The sequence below is a fragment of the Musa acuminata genome, chromosome BXJ1-7 (genome assembly GCF_036884655.1).
Source record: "Musa acuminata AAA Group cultivar baxijiao chromosome BXJ1-7, Cavendish_Baxijiao_AAA, whole genome shotgun sequence".
NCBI lineage: Eukaryota > Viridiplantae > Streptophyta > Magnoliopsida > Zingiberales > Musaceae > Musa > Musa acuminata.
In genome coordinates, this window is record NC_088333.1 from 43774994 (window position 1) to 43791367 (window position 16374).

Consider the following 16374-nt stretch of genomic DNA (forward strand, 5'->3'; position numbering starts at 1 on the left):
ATTTATCACTTAATTCTAATAAACTCTTTCACTTTTATACGACCTTTTATTAAATTAATATAAGAAGAGGTGATAAAAAATTATTACATAATTAAATAAAACAAAGAAAAGAGGTGAGTAATATTTTTGTAAGTTTGTAAATATATATATATATATATATATATAATTAGTAATTAGGATATTATATTTAATATTTTTTTTTTTAATGACTATATAGAGTAAGTGAGTGTCAACAACAATGAGGGTTGCCAATTGTAATTATTGCTAACTAAATTTTACTTGGGTTGGAAGTTGAAAAATAGTTATAATAGATTTAAATATCACAATGGATTGGAATATTTTTGATATCGTATCTATTATCATTAAGTATATTTATCTTTAAAAAGTATTTAAGTTTTTATTATTATAATAACGAAGGAGAGGAAATATATGTTGGTTACCCTCTTATTAAGTATCCCTATCATTAATTATCCTTTTCTATCCTACACAAATTGTCTTTATAAAATTATCTATATGTTTTATATATTATAAATAATTAGATTTTATCTTTAAAAATAACAAACTTGTGATTCAATCAGTTGTATTTCAATTTTATTTCTCGATGAAAATAAACTATATACCTTTCTCTTGTAAAGTAGTAAAGATTTGCAGACGTGCAAAATTGTGTTCAGGGATTACGAGGGATTTGACATCGATCATCATTGGTCAAAGGAACTGAGAGTGAATAGTTGGATCTTAATAGCCTCGAGCTGCAAACGCCATGCGTGAGCAAATACCAAATTCCTTTGCAGATGGAGAAGAGGAAAGCATTTGGAATTTTCTCATCAAAGTCAAAAGGTTTACACCCAAAACTCATGGTAATCTGATTTTTCAGTCCTTTCAAGAGGATTGGGCATTCCAAAAGTCAACAAGCACATGAGATCTGTTTCCTCCGTTAGAAATGCCAAAGGAGAAGAAAGTCGTTCTACATGAGTAGTTTATGTTGTGATTTCAAACTCATGCAGATATTGAACTTTTGACTTTGAATCGGTCATCTAAATATCGTCTGATTACTGTCTAATAAAAAATAATAATAATAATTAAAAACTAAAACACGAATTTAATATTGTCAAATAAATTACTATATTTTTTTGTAATTAGTAAACATGACAATATTAATTTTAACCCGGAGAGGGATGAGACTGGAATCTTATGGTTGGCTTCGTCGATAATCGTGGGAGTAACATGGAAGAGAAGAGTGCAGGCGAGACAAGGAACCTTCTCTTTCCTTTGCTTTGCGCGGAGATGACCCGACCAGAAGCAGAATGAAAGGTATAGCGACCTCCCAAGGAACCATATGAAGAAGGCATAACCTCCCAAGGAACAACATCAGTGGGTACGAGCAGAGCAACACCCAAAGGGATCTCTCTCGCCTATTTATTGCCTTCGTTCGTGAAGGCATGTGATTCAAGTTTCAAGGGGAAGGAAGCAAACTGAAAGGGTTTCATGGAGAGACGGCCTTCAGCTGCTCCCGGGCGACGAATCTACGATGATTTTGTTCCTCCACACGAAGTCATTAGAGGAAAAGACGCAGAGACTTTCCTTCTCCAGCTCCCAGGCTCGCATTCTCTCTCGACGCCCTTCTATTTTGTTGTCGGCAACGAAGGAGAGAGCCTTCTTGTTCTTGTTGCTGCTATAACATGTTCAGTTTCTGTATACATGTAGATTTCAACAGGGAGCAAATCAAGCTCCAAATCGACGACTATGGCAAGCTAAAGATCAGCGGAGAACGCCCCCTGATCAACGACCGGTGGAAACGCTTTCTCAAGGAGTTCTACGTACCGGATTACTGCAACGTCAGTGACATCAGCGCTAAGTTTGAGAATGGGCTTCTTCGTATCATACTTCCAAAGTTTGTCGCCCAAACTGGCACAAAAGATGAGAACGCAAAGGCCCCAGAAGCTGCACCGGATCCAAAAGCTACGACGGAGACGAAAGCTGATGGCAGCAAAAGTGACACGACCCAGAAAACCAAGTCAAGACCAGATCAAGAGTCAGACGACAGCATCAACAAGCAACCGAAGGACGAGAGGAAGAAGGAGTCGCTCGATGCAAGCAAAGATGTGCACAAGGTCGAAGAGAAAAAGATGGGCAACGATGATGCGAAACTACATGAGGAGGGTGCTGAAACCAAGAAGAAGAAGAAGGCAATGACGCAGGAGCAAGGAACCGCAGCTGGGCATGGACGCATGCTGGGGGATCCGAAGAAGGTGCAACTATTGGGATATGGCTTGTATAGGCGCATGCGAGTCATGGTCAGTGGAGCTTTAGCCATTGTGGTCTTAGTGGGAGTAGTGTTGTATGTAACATATTCACTGAAAAGGCCCATGCAGATGGATAACTACGAGTCTCCGTAGTTCCATTTCGAGCTGAAGAACTTGTGCTAGTACATGTAAATGATATATAAAGGAAATAAAGGAAAAGGAGGTCAATCGTTCACGTTGAAATACTGCTTTGAAAGAGACATTTGGTGCTATATTCTATGTAAATTATATCTTCAAGACTATCAGAAAAATGTTTTCTGCACAAACGAGTAATACACAAGACTGGATCATTGGAACAGTATTGTTTTCTGCACAGATTTAGAAAATTCAAGAGGAATCATTTTACTAGAACAATCCGTTTATCCGAGTAATGTTCTTGCAGTGGCAGTCCTGACACAACATCACCTCCCTCAAATAATATTCTTTTAGGACTTGCACTCTTGGGAAGGATCTCCGATGCTTGCCGAAGGGTAGAATGCTGATACATTTCAGGTACGTGTTAACATCTGAATCTTCCATTACTTTTGAAGTGATGACCACAATTACAAGTGTTCCATTAATCATAACCAGTTTCCGGGGCAAGTGATCTCCCTTTTTGACGAAGTTCTATTCGATTATCATTAGCTCCATAGATAATATTATTATTTTCCCTATTTTGGTCCATTTTATTTACAACTCCCAATATATTATTATTGTCTTTTAGCAATTCAAAGAGAAGAAAGATGTGAAAAGATGACAGGCTTACAGAGTAATTAATACCTGTTGCAGTGTGATGTAATGATCCTTTGCCATTCATAATGAGTCTGCCCATCTCTTAAGACCTGACAAAACAAATAATTCCCTCAAGGATTGCAATTACATGATAATGTATGTTGTACATTCATTATGAACACTGATTCCAATAGTCCAAATGATAGTCAAGAGTTAGAATAAAGGCACATAGTTGATTGACGATGGAGAAACTAATTAGGTTCCTAAGCTAATGTTTAGCATCTTCATCGAAGAAGCCAAATGGGTAACCACATTCCTACAGTAGAGTACACACTAGTTAAGGGAGTTCCAACTAAAAGGTTTGGAGTAACCCAACCTCACAGGAATCAGCAAGGAACATTTCTTCTCCCAAGCAAAGGCCTTAAAGGCAAGGCATCTATCTCCCCTGATGCATTCGCTGCACGTATAAAGGAACATCCATCCATGGCTCTTCTGTCGCTGATTGAAGTTGCCCAAAAAGAAGCACCACCAAGAACAAGAAAGTTCATTCATGGAAGCTGCTTCAGGATCGCGAACTCACTCGGAGTGCAACCCGAAATGTGACTGGACAGAAGTGGGCGAGTTCGATGCACTGAAAGTTGACCTCTCAGGCAGGCTTTCTCCATTTAGTCTTCCTCTTTTTTATTCTTCTTTTTTCCGAGCAATTATGAGACTTTAAACACCTCTTATATGAATCCGAATGATTAAATATGAATCAGAATAAATCCATATGATTCTGTAGTCCAATTTGTACGGTACAATTTCTTGATTAGACCGAAAACACTTTGCACGCTTCTTGTGATGACATGATCAATGAACTCCAAACATCTTTCCTCCTCCATCTGCTTTTTGATACAGGATTAGGATTCAAGAAGGAAGAACTAAAGGTTTTAGTCGACACTTCGAGGAAACTAACGATCAGTGGAGAGCGAGCTCTAAGAGACGGTCAATGGCGTCGCTTTCTCAGGAGCTTTCAGCTTCCAAAGCATTGCAACATCGGAGAGCTCGGAGCCAAATTTGATCAAGAAATCCTCTACGTAATTCTGCCAAAACCTACAAATGAGATGAAGCAATCCGGAGGTGTTCTAAAGGCTCTAAGTAAGCGCAGACTGATTCTGACTGGAGTTGCAGCCATTGTGCTTGTAGCAGGACTTGGAGCTTTTGCAGCTTACAAGCTCACCCGCTCATAAAGGATACTTGTATCTCTGATGCATATATGTCTGCATTAGCTGCAGTTCCGAATGCCCTAAGAAGATCTATCTTTTGACTCCATATTACAAGACTAATAAATCAATGTCTACTAGTTGATCTCACGTGGAGTTACAACAACCTTGCATCGGTATCTATTATCTTAAGACAATTTTGATTTAATAGGGATTATATCAACATGGATCTACGTTATCACGTACGTCATTCTCGCATGTCGAACATCTGATCTGTCCTGATCCGAATCCGAGATCCGTTTCCTTTTTTATTGGCGTGGATCATACAATACGATCCGAATAACCCGATGGCGATTTGATCCGATATGGATCGAGGTCGAACTGACCCGACCCCATATATTTTAATTACACTAAATATAAATCCACTAAGTTACTGACCCGAACGAGTCGCGCTCTCCTCCCCCACCGCCTTACGCCTTCGTTTCAGGTCGATCCTCTCCTTCCCGCGGCCGTGCGCTGCCTCCACCTCCGCGGCGACCCCCCTACGGTAATTCTTCTTCCTCCCTCTCTCTCTCATTCCCTCCCATTGTCTCCCTCTCGCCCTTCTTGTTTCTCCCTCCAAGAGCTGCCTCCCTTCCCTTGGTCTCTCCGAGCGTGACGTAGTCGAGGCGGTCGACATCGCAGCCGGAGACGCGGCGTACATCTCGAAGGGGGATTTGACCTCGAGGACGATGCAGTCGTTGTCGAGGTGGGTGACCATGGGAGGGAGGGGAAGTAGGAGGTAGTAGACGCGGCGTCGACGGGTTCCCTGCACCGTTTCCCCGGCGGTGGGCGTCGCGAGCAAGTGCGACGACCGAGGAGAATTAGGGAAGGTAATGGATGTGGCAATGATCGATTTGTTGCGGATCGAATACCCGATCATCCGGATCCGACCCGGAGTTAGCCGTTTGCTTTAGTGTTGACGTCAATTCTTTTCTTGGTTTTAAATATCCGACGCAGGTCTGGATCCGCTTGACCGGCCTTCACGCGGTCTGAAACCCGTTATGGGATTTTGCGGACCGAACCACACCGGTCTCTCCTGTGTTTAGGGTTTTGATTGAAGGGTTTTCTGGGGTTCGGAATTGCCCGAGATCTCGACCTCCTGTTTGAAAGAATACCGCTGAGGAACTCGATTATGGGTATAGTGAATTACTATATGTGTTTTCTCGATTCTTCACGCTGAAATTTTACTGAAAAATTTGCCAACAAAAATCGTTTTTTTTAATCGTGTCTCTTATATTGTTGTTCTTCACAGAGAGACCTGCAGAAACATCTCGGCGAGAGAAGAGGAAAGAAGCCCGGTTGGCAAAGCAACAGAACCGATTCGTCTCCTGGATCCAGCATCAAGTATATATAGTCACTACTGTTCTTGCTTTAATCTGTGGAGCTTTTTTTTTTTTTGTTGCTGATTTTGTTTTTTGAAATTCTTCTGAACAAAGAGTGGTAAGAACAAGAAGAAGAAGAAGAAGTCATCATTGGATTCGGAACCACAGTCTGAAATGGTGGCTTCGGAGAGGAAAATTAAGAAGATGAAGATGTCAGATTCTTTGAAGAAGGGGAAGTCTAAAACTAAGTTTCAGGAATTTCTGGAATTGGAGACGGGCAAGGGCGTTTTAAGCGGTGAGGAGGATCTCGAGATGGAGAAGAGGCTGTCAAAGAAGCTCAAAGTCAAGGACACGAAGCTGCGCGGCCCTGATGATGGGATAAATTTTCTAATTGGTGAGAGCCCATCTGAACCATACTCCATGTTCGATGATGACACTTGTGGAGAGGATGAAGTAGATGATGATGTAATAGAGGAGGATGTCTCATCAATGAAGAAGAAGCACAAGAAGAAGAAAAAGTCATCTGATGCTTCAATAGAGCTACCAGAACATGAAGTTGCTGGTGGAGAGGATGAAGTCGATGATGATGATGTAATAGAGGAGAATGTCTCATCGATGAAGAAGAAGCACAAGAATAAGAAAAAGTTGTCTCATGCTTCAATGGAGCAATCAGAATGTGAAGTTGCTGTCGTTGAGAAGGGGACTCCGGAGAAGGTCAATACCTCACATGTGGATGTGGGTCAGAAGAAGCGTAAGAAAAAGAATTCACTTGCTGCTTCACAAGAGCATCCAGTGGTGGACGGGGATGCAAAGAAGCTTGATGTATTGGACACAGAAGAAACTCATTCTGTAGAACCTGCAACAGTTCCAAGTGTGAAATATATGCCTCCTCAGGTGCGAGCTCGTCTGGGTATCGAATTCGATGAGCTTCTTGAGATTCGTCGTAGGGTGAAAAGTATGAACACTTATCTGGTTGAAGATCAAATTTTATGTTATATAAAAATATGCCTCTAGTTTATTTTCAGTAAGACTGACAATTTTTGTTGTTGATCACTTGCTTTTTCAGGACTTCTGAACCAGCTTAATGATTCCAATGTGGAATCAATTACCAAAGAAGTGGCTACAATCTTTCGAGTACTACTCTAATATTAGATTGTGTATTTGTCTTTTGTGTTTCATGGTAATGTTTACAATATCATGGCTGAGACTTCGACAGTCACTCTCTCGCAGTGATGGCTGTCAGATAATTGGTCAGGCATTTCTGGAATCGTCTACCAAAAATGAAAGGTTTTGCCTCTTTCCTCCTATTAGTGAATGCAAGCATAGTAGTGCCATATTCTAGTTCTTTGAGCTACTAAATTGAGATTTCTTAAGTGCTACATGTCAATCTTATTGCACAGTGTTTTTGATGTCTCATCATAATTAGAAGTTAAAGTGCAGAAAACATTTTATGAGACCAGTGGAAAGATAGAATGTTTTTTCTTCTTTTTATATTCAAGAGTACCTTTTCCAACCTCAATAGCAAGCTAAATTGAAGTGTTTAATATTTTTCCAACATACAAACACAATTTGAACTTTTTCATGACATAATGTTCGCACAAAACATGGAGGAATAGTTTTGACTCCTAGGTATTTTGCTGTGTTACCCATCGCAGACTCGGAATTGAAATTAGGCATTTATTAGTCTGCACCTTTTTTCTTACAAAAGATTTGATACTTGGTGTTTTTTCTTAGATTGAACCATATGTTGGACATAAATTTCTACGCTAGATTGATGGCAAAGCCTTGGGAAATTGTGATAAGCTAAGCTTAAACCATATTGGTTTTGCTCCAAAAGAGTACTCAAATATTTGGGGCTGTATAGAACCTCTTATAGCGGCCCACATGTAGCCACTAGGAATACACATGCTCCGTTGTTCAACTAGTTGATTCCCATTGGTGATGTGGGATCTCATGATGTTGTAAACCTACCAAGTTGCAATCAACATTCTTGGTGTCGTACCTTCACCAATTTAGAGCTTCAAGTGGTGTCCATACCAAAATTAGTTAATGCTTCAATACTATATATATGTAATGATCCAAATCATTTAACTCAGGTTGCTCTCCGGATGTGCTTAAACCATGGAATGTGATTTCATCTGAAACGGTATGTACCGGATAATATTCACCAATCTGATCATCAATTGGGTTGTGGATTGATCCTTTTCAGACGGTCTGGTCCAGCTTGTTCTTTTTAAGCTCTTGATTTAAAAAAGAAGCAAGAGTCAACAAGACCCTAATTGCATCTTGAGAGACATGCGAGGGCCCTCGCCCTGTGCCAGTGTCGGTCCTGCCATCACTGATCCCACCGCCAGCCCATTCAACCATCGACCGCCAACCTGCTCAATATCCTAGTGCTCCCCTTTTCCTCCTCTGCTTCGTCTCCACCTCTTCCTCTTTCTTTCTCCTCCCCCTTACCCCCTTTTTGGTACCATGGTATGCGTCAGTGTACTGAAACATCGGCATGAACTGAACCAGTATCAGTCCCGCTATGGACTGGCATGGGTCTGACATTTAACTACAATCCTTTGTATATACTAACATAAAATCTTGCACCTTGGCTTACATTAGTTTTGCGTTGGTGCCTTTTACTAAGTTCTAATTGTTTGTGGATTGATTTTGGGCTATGATAAACCTTGTCATATTTGGATTTATTGGATTGCTGATTTCTCTGTGTATTTTAAATAAAATAGGTACAAATAGGCTGTTATAAATATAAATATGATAGTTCTTGTTTGCTATTAATGCTACAAATGATGCTAGAGTGTTTAGATATTTAGATGTTTAGAGTAAGATATTAAAACTCGAAGAAGAGGAACTTAGATGCTGAGCTTATACTGAAGAGTGATTTTTGTGGTGATAGCTTTGTGTCTTCTGTTGCAAGATACTGTAATGTGGAGATTGTGTTGTTATTTTCATAAGTGCCAACTGAAATAGTATGTGTATGAGTTCACTGCTGTCAGTTGCTGTCATTTGACCTAAGGCTGAGGTAATTAAGTTTTGGGAGTCTTAAGTGGTAGTTGAAACTTGAAACTCAGGACCACCAACAGGACAAATTTGGATCTCTGTACACCTATGAAGTGGTTTATTCATATGTGTTTGTGGTATAAAATTGTAGCTATCGTCAGTAATTTTTATTGTGACAACCAAGACATCATGATATTTACTTGGGTTACTGGGCTGACCAATGTATTTATTTGTTCACTTATGACTTGAGTATACAACAGTTACTTATTTGTCACGTATATTGAAAATAAGAAAAACATTTGATCTTTTCTGTTCGGGAGAACTTGTACTACAATTTTATCCATAGTATTCATACAAAATGATAAGCTCACTGGAAATGGCACAAAAATGAAAATATATAGTTGTTGTTTGGAGATAATTTGTAACATTTTACTTCTTCACTAACAACCAAAGAGATGGGCTAGGGAAATATTTCGGTTCAGCTCGACAATATGCAACCACTGGGGAAGTCTGTATTTTAAGGATTGTGAGAATAAAAGACTGTAAATTACTTGTCCATTCCCTAATGGGTCAAGTAATATGCACATAGTCTTCCAAAACGGTTAGATTCTTGCATTTAGGAAACACATTGAGGAATTTTTGGTACCTCCTTGAAGTGGCAAAAGATCTAATTGCTTGCCAACCTATTTTGACTTCTTTCTTATTTTTGTTTATTTCTTTCTCTATTTCTTCTATTGTTTGTTTGAGTTCTTACTTCTGCTAGCATCTATAAGATGAAGGAAGAAAGAGTACGAGTCTGCTGTTTGGCCTTTTCTTTTCTTACAATTGGATTCTCGTCAGATTCTTATTTGTTATAGTCATTTTTTATTCTTCCATCAAATGATTGATCTTGTAATTTGTTTAGTGAAGTGATTTGCTAGAATCTGCAACATAATTCTGAACATATGTTGGTTCCTTTTCAGTTTTTCTGCTGCTTTTGCAGCTTTTGTTGCAGGCATGGCATGTTCAGTTGGAATTGATTTTAGCGCAAAGCTCATTGCTTCTCTCACTCAGTCATTTGAGGTATGATTAAGAATCAAGTCCAAGTGTCAATTTATCAATCACTTCAATCAGTTTGAAAGTGATGTGTGGTTGTGTATGTAAAGTCCAGTATTGTCAAAAGTGCTAGGCACTAAAAGCACCAATGTGCCTTATTGTTTGAGATGCTTGTTGCTTGCCTCTTGAGGAAAACAAGATACTTACCTTACAAAAATTATAAAAACATATAATGATTAAAACAGAAACTTCAATCAAGGCATGAGTTTATATCATCATTATGTCAAAACAGGAACTTCATGTTGTTCTAACAGAAATATTCCATGTTTAGTAGTTTTATCATTAAACATTTTAAATGATAGTATTATAGTCTTTTGAATCTTTTAATTTCATCCAAAATCCCTTTTAATATTTCTTGATGTTTTATCTTATTGGCATACAGTCGTCCTTGTCCTTCAAGGTAACTTGAATTGCCATGTCAAATTGATTAATTAAACCATAAGAGAGAGAGAGAGAGAGAGAGAGAGAGAGAGAGAGAGAAGGCAGTTGAGGATTGGCTTTGATTGTGGATAGTGGAGAAAGAAGAGGGGGGAGAAGAGGGCAGAGAGGGTGACAACAATCAGTGCTGGCCGTAGAGAGAGGAGAAGAGAAGAAGAAGGGAAAGGGGAGAGACGAGGAAAGAGAGGCCCGGGATGGTGGATGCTGGTCATGCACAAACAAGAGTAGAGAGAACAGGGAAGAGAGAAGATAGGATGGTGACTGTGTTGGAGGGGATGCAATTGGCTTTGTACCAGGTTGGTGGGGAGTTAGGTTGCCTATGCCATCCAGGTGAGTGGTTGGGACGCTCAACATCTCAACCGAGGCATTCACCTAGGCAATGCCTTGTTAAAGCACCTTGCCTAGGGCCCATCAAGGTGCTTAAGCCTTGCCTCCCCTTGCCCAAGCACCTAGACGACCAACCAAACGCCTCTTGACATCACTAGTGCAATCTTCGAGATATATACTGGGTTTTATCAGACTACTTATACTTCTTTATATTTGACTTAATTTTTTTGAATAGTCATTCTGTAATGGTCATTCTTCTCTATTGCTGCTTCAGTGAATTATTTCAACCACTAATTATTTAGATCTTTTTAATAATTATTTTTTACATCGTTGCCAAATATTGTGCTTTGGTTTTTTCTTTTCCTAGGCTTGTTGTTGGTGGATTTGTATACTTAACCATTTCATTTTCATTTTAGGATGAGTACGCGAAGGAGAATTGCATGTTTTTGAAGAATTATGCAAAGATTCTTTGTGATATGTGCATTTTTGGTGTCTGTTCCAGGTTTGTAGACTGCAGTATTGGACACGGTTCCTAAGTCTGCATTTACCTTTCGTAGTTTGTTTTATTCATTTCAAGTTTTTCTTTATGCGTAAAAGCTGTTTATGGAGGAAAATTTATTGTTTGGAGGTGCATATGCATGATACTTAGGAAATTTATACTTTTTGAAATTATCCTTGAGTCTCTAGTCATTTCTTTTCTTTGAATTAAGATATCATTGCTGAGTAGCATCCATGATGAGGTCCTTGGTACAAATAGCATGGATGCATTTGTGACAAATGGCATTTGAGAGAGTTCTAGTAGAAGCATTACTGGTTACACATTTTATCTTTGGTTTTTGGTTCTTTCTTTTCCATTTTGGTAACCTTTATGCTGTTGTATAGTTTGTGCTATAAATACCTTCTTCTATATGCCTTTCAGATAGGATAATCTGACTGTCCTATGAATTCTAACTTGAAGAAGTTGCCACTCATTATTGCTTTTTTCTGAGTTTGCAGTGATTATTGTCATCAGTGCTGATATTTGATCATCTGATTCTATCTGCAGTGATCTCATATATGACCTGCTTTCAGTATTGAGCAAGCGTTTGACGGAGTTGGATGTGTCCGTTATAGATACAATACTAGATTGTATGCTCTTTTGAAACTCAATTTTAACTTTGTGATTTAGTTGGCAACAAGTTATGTTCTGAAAATTTTGAAATTCTTGGTTCTTCTCACCTATCATTTGCAAAAGCCAAAGTAGCTCCATATCAATTTCACATTTTTATTTATGATGAATGGACAGATTGTGGAATGAAACTTAGGGGTGATGATCCTGCTGCCATGAAAGATTTCATCTTCAATATTCAGAATAGAGTAAATGAGTTTAGATCTCATTCTGATGGCACACGAGATGGGAAACAAAGTATTAGTAAAGTAAGCTCCTCATATATTTGTTGATTAAGCATCTCCATGTCAATCTGAACATGCATTTTTCTTTTCTGGTTTTCTTTCTTTGCAGATGGACTTCATGCTCGAGAGAATATGCGACATTAAGAACAATAAGATAAGGCTTAAAGAGGTCCCTGCACATCATACACGGTTGAAAAAATGGCTGCAGAAGGTCTTGTATTATGCTTTTGTTGATAACCTTTGTAGATTGGCCAATTTGCTTTTAAATCATGTAGGAATTTTTTTCTAGGCCAAATCATGTTGTAAGCAGAAGCCCTTTTTGCCTGAAACTTTATCCATGCTCCCTAAATTTTGGGTTCTTAAATTTCACCCTTAGTTTTAGTGTACAAATCTACACATAGGGGCAGAAAGTTAAGTCAGGTGGACAGCTCTGTTGGTACATGTGTATATGAAATAACTGCAAACTATTTTTTGATTTTTTTGTCATGTGTATAAAAATTGTAGTTAGAGAAAGTAAAGTCAAAGTTTGTGAGTAGGAGAAAATGAGAGTAGTGCCAAAGATAGTTATTGTTGTCGTAGCTTTTGCATATTCTGCATTCTGTCGCAAGTTAGGTGCATCTCTTACCCAAAAGAATCAGGACATCTTTCATGCATACAAATTACGAGCTATACCTTTCTGTTCTCTGTCTTCAGCTAGCAACTTTTGTGGACACCATACTTCCTATGCTTTAAATTTCCTAAACGTTGGATCAATCTTTTGCAGCTAAGAGGAGAGGACATTCTCCTTCGAGGGCTCAAGTGGAGCAAGCTGCTTGATACTGAAAAGAAAGGCCAATGGTGGATTTCAGGGGAAGTTGCCTCTGGTATTGATGATGTCGAGGATATGCCGACTACAATAATCAAGGAGGTTGTAGAAGCTCAAAAATTAGTTCAGCTTGCGGCTGCACAAAGGATGAATACTGATATTAGAAGAGCGATATTCTGCATTATCATGAGTGGGGAAGACTACCTTGATGCATTTGAGAAACTTTTGAGACTCGATCTAACTGGGAAGCAGGTTTGTTCTATTGTCATGTATTTTTCTTTGTCATTTTTGAGGGGAGGGGAGTGTTCAGTTTCAACCTCATTAAACTCTTGTCTTTTAAAATACCAATCCACAGGACCGGGAGATTATGAGGGTCCTTGTTGATTGTTGTCTGCAAGAAAAGGTTTTCAATAAGTATTACACAGTCTTGGCTTCTAAGTTATGTAGCCATGATAAAAATAACAAGTTCAGCTTGCAGGTATGCTGCTCATTCATCTGTTTGTCTAATTGTTCCATTATTGCTGCTTATTTTTTGCTCCCGATTAACCTTAAAGCAGCTTTTTAAATATTAATCATGGGAATAGACTAACTAATTATCAATAGTATAATCGTTATGTAATATGGTGATTGGTGATAATAGTCATCATTGTTGTAGCTCGTCATAATTATTTCTCTTCTTATTTGTTTTTTTTTTAATTGTTAATTTTTGGTTCATGAGATTTTGTGTAAATTTGTCTGATGTGCATGCATTCATTTCCCAACTGGATTTATGTGCTAAAAAGAGTCTCTACTTGTTGATGGAGCCATGATATTTGTCTTTACTCCTATTAACATAGTTTTTAGTTCTCCATAGGCCATAATGTACTAAATTTTCTGTCATATGCTACGGTCATATCTAGCCCTACAAATAAATGCAGTTGTCAGATAAGATCTCATGATTTTTACCAAAGAAGAATGTAAGAATGCAAATGTACAAATCACATTGACATATGGCTTTTGGCAACTAGCGGGAAAATTTAATTTGGATATATGATATGTTTATGTATTGTTGAATAAGTTCTCCAATTAGGCATTCAGTATACGCCTGTTGTCTTTTGGGGATCCTGTACTAGTCAATCACAATAGAATGCTCAGGCCTGTACACTGGAGAAAGTCAAAAGGTGTTGATGTTTCCAAAGTTTTTGAGCGAGCTCCTCATGGTTGTCTTTACTTTGATTGTACAAAATAATATTTGAAAAGCTGTCAATGAGCTCCTCATGGTTCCATCTTTTTTTTGGTTAGATGATGTGGAATTGTCCTATCATAATAATATCCAATTCTGTAGATGTGAGGAAGTTAAAGCTATGGCTTGTTGGTTCATGTTCTCTCTGTTTCTCATGATTCTCTAATGTTATTCTTATTTTTCTGGTATTGGCAGTACTGCTTATGGGACCATTTTAAAGAACTGGAATCGATGGATTTAAACCGCTCCATGAACCTTGCAAGATTTATCGCCGAGATGTTATCCAGCTTCTCTCTCTCCCTTGCTATCCTAAAGACTGTCGATCTGACAAATCCCATGAACCTAACCCCGAAAAGGGTCATGCATTTCAGAATGCTCTTCGAGGCTGTTTTCAACAACAGTGACGCCTTGGTATGGAATATCTTCACCCGAATCGGTGCCATTCCTGAGCTAGAGGAATTAAGGAACAGCCTCGTCTACTTCATCAAGCAGTATGTCGTCGCTGTAAGCAGTGAAAAATCTGTTGCTGGAAAATTCAAGATGGCAAAGAAAGCACTCAATAATGTAGCTGGCGTGCTGATGTAAAATGGTTTAACCTTTTGGGGTACCCAGGCGAACTGGCGTCGTAGTTTCTTATTGAATGTGCAATGGCTAGGGTCCGTTTTGTGGTTTCGTTTTTGGTTTTATATTAAGTCTAATTTTGGCTCTAGATTATGCAATCCTTGTGGATTCTTTAGAAGCCTTGACGGAAGTATTAGAGAGACTGTCAGTAGACAGTGTAAAACATCACCATTCAAAAGCACTACTGAGTTTCTTTTTAAGGGATGTTTGACATTTATGTTTCTAAGCAAATTTAATCTTATTAATCAGAATAATGTACAATACTGAGTTGTTCTGCAGATCGGTATTTACCGTCCGGTAAACACCATACCCTACAGATTTTTCAAGCCTGATGTTGTGTGGGGTCTAGACATTTTATGAGCGAGCTTCCTTGTTATAAATTTAGTTAGTTTTTATCTGTCATATAGTATCCTCCTTCGTTCGTAAAAAATATTCTATATAATACTATTGTAAAATAAGACAATGAACAATTTTTCAATATTACTCAAAATGCCCAATCAGTCATGTGTCACCTAGGTAGCTCCTAGGTGTTTTGTTGGTTGTCACGAAGTGTTTTGTTGGTTGTCCCTTCGTGTCACTCTACGAAGCTAGAAAATAATCAAAATGACTATCCGGATAGTTTATTTTTGGATAATTTTATCTTTATATAATAATTACATAAAACCTATGTTGATAAGCATGAAATAATCATAAAAGTCAATCAAAATGAGGCTACCAAACCTACTGCAAACCCTTTACATGTTGTGAAAAAAAAATGAATAAAACCAAAAACACAGATATACACAAGCATTACATCAAATACCTTATTTATAACTTTGTCTGTGATATTCTTCTCCGCTTATTTCTTCGACATCCACATCGAAGCCTTTGTGGAAGCTGCATCTCCTCACCTTGGTTAAATCTTCAATCTTCTGGTGCAGTTACAACGTTCCTATTGGCTCCCAATTGCTTTCTGTCGTTGTTATTGAGTAATCAAATTTTGATCCGCTGTGCTATTTTAACTCGTCGATGACTTTGTCTTGAGTGTGAGGTCAATTGTTGATTTTTATTGGTTTATATGAATCATCTAAATAAAGTAAAAAACATTCCTTGTTATATGCTAGTCCCCAAATGTTTCATGCCATTTAAATTAGGTGGATGTCTATAGGAACTTTAACGAGTATCATCGCTTAGACTTTAAAAATTTTGAAAAATTTTGAAGTTCCTTTGTAAAGTTTACCCAATGATTTTTGTTCTTTTCTTAATTATTACCTCTAAGTCCACTGTCTTCTGGTATCTAATCGAGCATTCTGTGTGAACAAAATTCATGCTCGGGATTCCAATCGAATGAGATGTTTATGGCACACCGATCTGGAAATGGTCATTATTTTCGGTGAATCGGGACTCGATAATTTTGATTCGTCTAGCTTTAAAAGACAAAAATTCAAAGTGCTCTAGTTATCATTACATATTTCTGATAAATAAATTTTGATTAATCTAGCTTTAAAAGACAAAAATTCAAAGTATCGATACTCTTCGTTTATAACAAGTTAGCCCTGATCACGAGTTGGTGATTACTAATCAAATCGGAACTGAGGTTTGACAGTTCAGTTCTAATAGTACGGATCAAAGGACAAATCATGCCACAGAATATGAAATGCTAGCTATTAGAACTGAACTGTCTAACCATACCGACATGAAAACAAACCGATGTATCAATTATATCTCGATCATCCATTGGATTGATACGTATCGCCCGTGTCGAACAATATGTCACGATACAATAAACCTTATGAAACCTTTTTTTTACTTTCTTTTTTAACAATTTAAACTGTTCATTTAAATCAAAATTAAAAACAAAACAAATTGTTTTGAATTGAAACAAAAACCAATAGTTCCAGAACCCAAA

The 16374-nt window shown here is 38.1% G+C and overlaps 2 protein-coding genes and 1 long non-coding RNA gene across 3 annotated transcripts; all 3 read left to right on the forward strand.

The window, feature by feature from the left end:
- The first annotated feature begins 1254 nt into the window (after positions 1–1254).
- LOC135680071 (inactive protein RESTRICTED TEV MOVEMENT 2-like) lies at positions 1255–2486 on the forward strand. Its single transcript, XM_065194064.1, has 2 exons — positions 1255–1597; positions 1705–2486. Exons 1-2 carry the CDS (start codon positions 1486–1488, stop codon positions 2394–2396), a joined length of 804 nt encoding a protein of 267 aa, XP_065050136.1. The 5' UTR covers positions 1255–1485; the 3' UTR covers positions 2397–2486.
- A 1037-nt stretch (positions 2487–3523) lies between these two features.
- LOC135680072 (uncharacterized) lies at positions 3524–4366 on the forward strand. The gene is made up of 2 exons (XR_010515405.1): positions 3524–3664; positions 3912–4366. It is a non-coding gene; the product is annotated as an uncharacterized LOC135680072 (long non-coding RNA).
- A 585-nt stretch (positions 4367–4951) lies between these two features.
- LOC103993081 (uncharacterized) lies at positions 4952–14686 on the forward strand. Its single transcript, XM_009413026.3, has 14 exons — positions 4952–5088; positions 5216–5394; positions 5511–5602; positions 5695–6535; positions 6647–6714; positions 6797–6867; positions 9549–9648; positions 10863–10948; positions 11492–11574; positions 11732–11862; positions 11948–12049; positions 12602–12895; positions 12999–13121; positions 14061–14686. The coding sequence occupies exons 2-14, from the start codon at positions 5391–5393 to the stop codon at positions 14448–14450; spliced, it is 2385 nt and encodes a 794-aa protein (XP_009411301.2). The 5' UTR covers positions 4952–5088; positions 5216–5390; the 3' UTR covers positions 14451–14686.
- The last annotated feature ends 1688 nt before the right edge of the window (positions 14687–16374 follow it).